The sequence below is a fragment of the Nelusetta ayraudi genome, unplaced genomic scaffold (genome assembly GCF_046127955.1).
Source record: "Nelusetta ayraudi isolate G7.1 ecotype Tasmania unplaced genomic scaffold, CSIRO-AGI_Nayr_v1 ptg000031l, whole genome shotgun sequence".
Lineage (NCBI taxonomy): Eukaryota > Metazoa > Chordata > Actinopteri > Tetraodontiformes > Monacanthidae > Nelusetta > Nelusetta ayraudi.
In genome coordinates this window covers 3,663,432-3,670,000 of record NW_027466081.1, presented here as the reverse complement: position 1 = coordinate 3,670,000, position 6,569 = coordinate 3,663,432, and the positions used below count along the sequence as shown (strand labels likewise).

The following is a 6,569-nucleotide window of genomic DNA, read 5'->3' as shown; positions in this document are numbered from 1 at the left end:
TCTTCCTCATCACTCAGAGGAGGAGCAGATGAGAGCGAGCACCTATGGCCGTGACGCCCACTCAGCCGTCGTATCAGCCGCTCGTACTGGAAAGCCAGACGCCCAGGTTGAGCCCTCGGTTTTTCTCACACGTTGGAAAGCAGGAAAAAAAACAAAAACTTGCTTGCAACTTAAAGAAAATCATCAATCCTAGAAAAAAAAAAAAAAAAAAAAAAAATGCTCGCGGACACTCAAGTGCCAATATGTCAAAAAAAGAAGAAAACTTTCGAGAATTCCTCCCCGCTTGGAGTGGCTTCTCAGCTGGATCAGTTTGAACCGAGATGAAACAGAAATGTCAAAATTCAATCTGCGAGAAGGACATTAAAAGGAAGGGAGCGCTGGGAAAGCCTTCCAGATGAATAATAAAATCAAGAACAAATGCATCCAGAATGAAGTAAAAGCAGACTGTAAAGTCTTGGGATTTGACGGACAAAAAAAAAAAAGAAGAAGAAGAAGAAAAAAAAAAGCTTGTGCGTAGCTCGCTGCGGGGCAACGCCACAAATAACCACAACTTTTTCCATGAATACATGAAACAAACCTTTGACGAGGAAACTTGACAATGTAGTATCCCAAGGATCGCAAGCGAGATTAGAGCTTTCGGTTTGAGGAAAAACAAAGTTTGCCCTTGCTCTCAGGTGATTGGACGACGACGCAGAGAAAAGCCTAAAGGTTTCTGTTGACAAACTGGATTCTGATTTACGGGCAAAACTTATTCTCTGGAAACGACTCGTTTTTGCAGTTGCGAGAGAACGATGGGGCGATTAAGCCTATCGCGATGCAAGAGGTGTCAATGTCAGAGAGCCTTTGCTGCTTTTCAAAAGTCGCAAAATAAATGCAACAGTGCAGAGGAAGAAATCCTCGGGCTTAAAAAAAAAAATGCTGTTAATTTAAGCCTTTTTTTTTTGTTTTGTGTGGCGGCAAAAGAGCAACAAAAAAACAGAAAAAAGAAAAAAGAAAAAAAAAAACAACTCGTGTTTGAACCCATGAACCTCTTTCACCGGCTGCGCACCCCTCGGAGAGTGCGACGCTGCGCTGCGCGAGCGAGCGGCCAAGCTAACCCCTATCAGATGGAGTTAAATTGCGAGCAGAACTGTTCAATCATTGTACACATTTGGCCGTCCCTGCCCGCATGGTTTTCCGATGAGGCAATAGGAAAAAAGCTCCAAGAATAGGTGATTACAGGCAGAGCGGGGGAGGGGGGCGCGGCCGAGAGGGGGGTAGAGGGGAAGAGCGACGGACCCCCAACTCGTGAATCACGTGTGATTTTGGAGAGTGTGTGTCGCTCTCGGTTATTTATACACGTACATGTGGCTCCCTAATTCAGATCAGATCCACCCCGACTGCGGACACACCCACCAATAAACAGAAAATACTTCTTCCGGACCGAAGGGCCCTTAATAAGCGCTCTCTCTCTCTCTCTCTCTCTCTCTCTCTCTCAGTTTTTCTGAACAATTCCTGCTGCTATCCTCTCTTTTTAAATTTTCATTTCGTCAACCAAAGCCATCAATTAATAACTATAAGGAGAGAGCAAAACAAAGATCGCTAATTGTAATAACTCATTTCTGTTTTATCAGCTCTACACCAAATACTATTTGTATAGAATGGTATTATATCACACATTTGTAAGATTTATTTATTTTCATTCCCAGGCTCCAGTGAAGTAGTTTTAGGCCATGAATTCTCTACAAAATTCTCCAGACCTCCAGAAATCAGTGTGTAGCTGCGTTTCCACTACTCCTAAAATTGCAAAAACCTAAATATCGCAATAGAAAATTGGTATTGGTACTAACTTCGAAAAACCTCTGAAAAATCGCTAAAAGGTTTTGACGCTCTCTTGAGGTGGTTTTTCCAGACGTATCGATATAGAGGTAAAAACTGTAATGGAAACACTTTTTTTTCGCATTTACACGTCAGCGGACGTGACGTACGGGGGGGGGGGGGTCAGTTCACTTCTACCGCGCGTTACGTCTGGACGGAGAAGGAGACTAAATACTTTTTTACAAGTAATCAAAGAGAAAAATATAACAACCATTCTTGACAGCTAACAAACGAAAACAAACAAAAGCTAACGTAATTCTCGCAAGTCTCGCAGGACTTGGCAGCAAACAACATCGAAATGCAGATTTATACAAGAATTTTTGTACGTCCATCCTCCTCAAAGTGGGATCTCGCAGGAAGAGATTTTACGAGAATTACGGCTAATGCGCTTCCCACCATTCAATGGAAACACCTGCGAATCGCAATTGTACTTTGTCTCATTTTTAAAAATATCGCTTTTATTTTGCGAAAAACTGTAATGGAAACGCAGCTTATGCAACCCTCTGTTTAGACTGGCTTTTGGCTTCCTGTTGTAACTGATGCTTTTGCTGGGCCCTTTCACAAGTTTGGAAGGAGACAAACACATATTGTTCTCAGAGGGCAGGGCCAACACCTGGCTTGGGGGGCGTGGTCACTAACCTGGGAGAGGTTCCAATGGTTTCCAGAATGTCTCAAAAGTGCAGCAGGCTAAAGTAAAGGGCGGGCATTTCTCAGAACTAGTAAGTCCTCTAACAGACGAGATGTGATGAATAAGAGGAAAAGAATAAGAAAGTTTGGTACCTTTGTAAAGGTCGAGAAAGAACTGATTCAGAACTATTGATGCACAGAAAGTTTAAAATAGCCACGAGTAGGAGGATGGATTGATAAAAAAATAAAATCATATGGCACATCAGCTAATTAGTTCAACTGTGAGAAGAAAGGGCCTTTGTCGTTATTCATGGTTGAAGTTAATTCAATAGATGATATACTTAAATGTACATATTATAAGGCAATTAGCACTCATCACATCAGTTGCATTAAAAAGGCTGTGAGGTCGGGGGAGGTGGGGGGGGGGGCACCCTATAATCTGATCTTTTTTCAAAAATAAAAAAAAGTTTGCTTTGAAAAGTGGGAAACTTAAGCTCCTGTTTATTTCCATTTGATACTGAACTGAACTCAGATCTGGTCCTCCTTCAGCTACTTTCCCACAGTGCACAGATGCCCAAGTGCAAGGCCATTAAAAAAAAAAAACAGACTCAACAAGCAATTACTTCCTGTAAATAAAGGCAGCGATGGCAAAGAATGACTCATGAGTCAAGCTGACGTTTTGCCATCGCTTGTTGAGTCTCCAAATTTGAGAAACATGACATCCTTGAAGCTGCGTTTGACTGGGAATGTAGCCAGGGTCAGACTACAGATACCGTGCTACTTCCTCGACGTGCAAGAACGGGTTTCACATAAGGATGCAAATTATCGATTAATTCATTCATCGCTAGTGGATTGACCATATCAATCGATTAATGATTAATTGATAAGTGGCGACTTTTCCTGAGAACCTAAAATTTCAATGAAAAATTTATAAGGAACACATTATTTAATCCTTAAATAACGTTGAGGGTCCAATGTGACCAATTTTTACATTAGAGAACAGTCAAAAAAAAAAACCTAAACATTTATCCTCTGACTTTAAGTTGACTTCTAATGGGTCACATTTCAACTTTTTTTTTTATATATATTGTTTAAAAGTAACTTGTTCTGGGTATACAGGTATACACCACGGCATCTAACAAAAAAAATAAAATAATTGTGGCTAATTTAATTTATTCAATTAAATTCTTAATCGACAATTAATGGATTCATTGTTAACATCCCTAGTTTAACAGATTTCAAATTACGTTTTTTGGTTTAAAGCAGTAAACACTTCCTGACCTGAGAGGGCTTCTCTTTTGAAACAACTCTGTCATTCTAATAAACCATAAATAATGTGACGAACTAAAAAAAAAAAGATAATAATTTTACCTCTTCTTGCTCACTGTCAAGTACAACTCACCGTAGCCAGAAAAGGTGAAAACAATTTCGTACTTTATATTCATGTTATTCTTTTGCTGAGAATGTCATTTCTTTTTAACACCACCCTGCATAATGACGTTCATTTCACAAAGAGAAATTCAATTTATTAGACGGAAGTGCAGCCATGTATCGGTGTATGCGCGCACAATGTGTGTGTGTGTGTGTGTGTGTGTGGGCGTAGGGGATAATAATAACACCTGCATCCCTCAGGGGGATTTCTTTCAATAAGCAGATCTGAATTAGCTCCATCTGTTTGTCTCCAAAGCCTGGTGGAAACGACTCCAGCGGGTTTGCAGAAAGTCACAACGTGAAAATCAATGAAAACATAAAAAAAAATGCATGAAAGAAATCAGGCTGATTTCCGTCCACTGTAAAAACCAAGGGGGAGAGGGGCGTCTCATCACAGGAGATGTGGATGGAAAACACTTTTTACGACTGTTATGTCAACATCTCAGACGCTGCCAAGTTCCAGCAGGCACACGGAGCATCAAATTAGACGTCATCATTCATCCCGTTATCCCGCAGTAGGACAAAATCTACAAACCAATATAACGATCAGTCGCCTGCGGTAAATAATCATTTGCATCCAAATGCTAAAAGCTCAGCATTGACATCACCGCTCAATAACGATATACTGTGAGGACGACGACGAGCTGATGTCAGGCACATTTACATCATCCACTTTCTTAATCTCACATCTGTGCTGGTAAATCGAGGAGCTTGATAGGAGTCAGGCCTGTGACATCACCGACATGCACACAATAAAGATTTTGGGGTATAACCATCACCATAGACCCATTGGATGATACTTTTATATCCAGAAACGTCAAGAAATTGATGAATTAATCTGGATTTTTTCACTATAATTCAATTTCGACCAATACAGTATTCTACAAGTGCCACATAAAAGGCAATTACTTTCCTCTGCAATTTAACTAATGCCGTGCAGTCATCACAACGGTTCCAGTCGCAAACCACGACCGTGAAAGAACAAAGCGTTGATCATCTACAAAACACCCATTCGTTTCCAAGCACTGACCCGTTGATCATGCCGAGCAGACCCTCCACCAGGTGTGCCAGGTAAGACACCTGGGCGCTCTCGTCGGGGAAGACGGGCCCGTGCATGGAGGCGAGCTGGGCCAGGCACTGCAGTGAGTCCTGGGCCATGTCCGAGTCCTCCCGGATCTTCCTGTGTACCTGGAGGCCAAAAGAGGAGATGCGTCTCAGTTTCCATGTGGCGGCAGGGGGACGGAAAAACATCCGAGTACAATGGGAAGGAAGCTCCGACAGAAATAAATCAAATAACTCTGGGAAAAGGACAGATGCGTCAAAACAAGGCAAATATGTAGAACACAAAAACAGGCGGAGACAAAGATTAGGACAATGAAAAAAAAATCAAAGAAGGTGCCATTGTAGGAGAATCATTTCTTAATAATGGTGAGCAAACACCTTCTGACATGCAAAACTCTTTCTGTTCCAGAGCAATAAAATAAAAAATAAAAAAATAAAACGAGCGCCACATTTCCGAGGAGGTTGATGCACAGGGCTCTGGTGTATTTATAAGTGTAATAGATGGTTTAATTACACTTAGTGTCCAAAGTAACAGCTTCAGAAATACATTTAAACAGGCTTTTGAGTGTGAAAAAGAGAACTCTGGGTGGCACTAAGTAATAACCACTTCCATGATGGAAACCTTGTATAAGTCTGGGCATTAAAGTGATAAATGCTCAGTTAGCTTTACTCTAGAATAAGCAGCTGTCTGTTGGTGCGAAGAAAATGCCGCTAAAATGATTCAATAGCCGACGAGCGTTTGAACTCGCTATTGTCCAAGTTGGCGTAAAACCGTGAAACTTTTAAGTACTGCGCTTAAAAATCAGACTCAACAAACCAGACAAAAAAAAATAAATAAAAAAAAAATCAAAGACTCTGCGTAAATTAAATTGAAATCCGAGTAAATACGGCTTAGCAAGTTGCACTTCAAAGCTTGAATCAACTTTGCTTCCAAACGCAATTTCACATCGCCGGAGCAAAGTTGGCGTAGATCGAGAGTCCCGGAGAAATCTCGCGAAAAACTGCCCTGATTTTATCTCCGCGCATAAAAAGAGTGACGTGAACATGAACCTGTCACGTTCCTCTGCCACTGCCGCTCCGACAAACAGATCAGCTGATCCCCCTTCAGGCTTAATACTCACTGGTTGGAAGCTGTGATCCGGTGGTATTGCAGGAGGGGTGGCGGCGGCGGGGAGGCGAAAAAATGAAAAAGCAATCGATTTTCAACACGACTGTCTGCAGACACTGTGACCCTGGTCACAAACAAACAATAGCCGAGCCGGTCGCGCGCCCGCAGACAGCCTCAATCAAGCCACGAGAGGAAGGATCTGGCTCCCAGTGGAAAAGATCGTCTTCCCTCAGTCCCATCTCACTTGTGAACCTCGCTTTTCGCTCTCGGGGGGGTTTGGAGATTTGTCAGAGCGCCGCTGTCACACTTCCATGAGACACGAGGGCATTGCTGGTTTCAATTTCCTAGCCGGACGGGCGCGCGCGCACACACACACACACACGCGCGCGCACGCAAACACCGCGGTGGCAGCGGCTCCGCGAGTCATAACAGCGTCTGAGCAACGCGGGGTTTCCAACGATGGCGAGGCGTCGCGTCAGGAGCG

General features: G+C 42.6%; 1 protein-coding gene across 1 annotated transcript in view; it reads right to left on the bottom strand.

Annotated features, from left to right (window-relative positions):
* The window catches only part of xpo4 (exportin 4), a 47,883-nt gene that overhangs the window by 16,039 nt on the left and 25,275 nt on the right, over nt 1-6,569 (bottom strand). Inside the window, exon 8 of the mRNA XM_076030909.1 lies at nt 4,946-5,103. Within this exon, the coding sequence (XP_075887024.1) occupies nt 4,946-5,103 (158 nt within the window). The remainder of the gene's footprint in view (nt 1-4,945; nt 5,104-6,569) is intronic.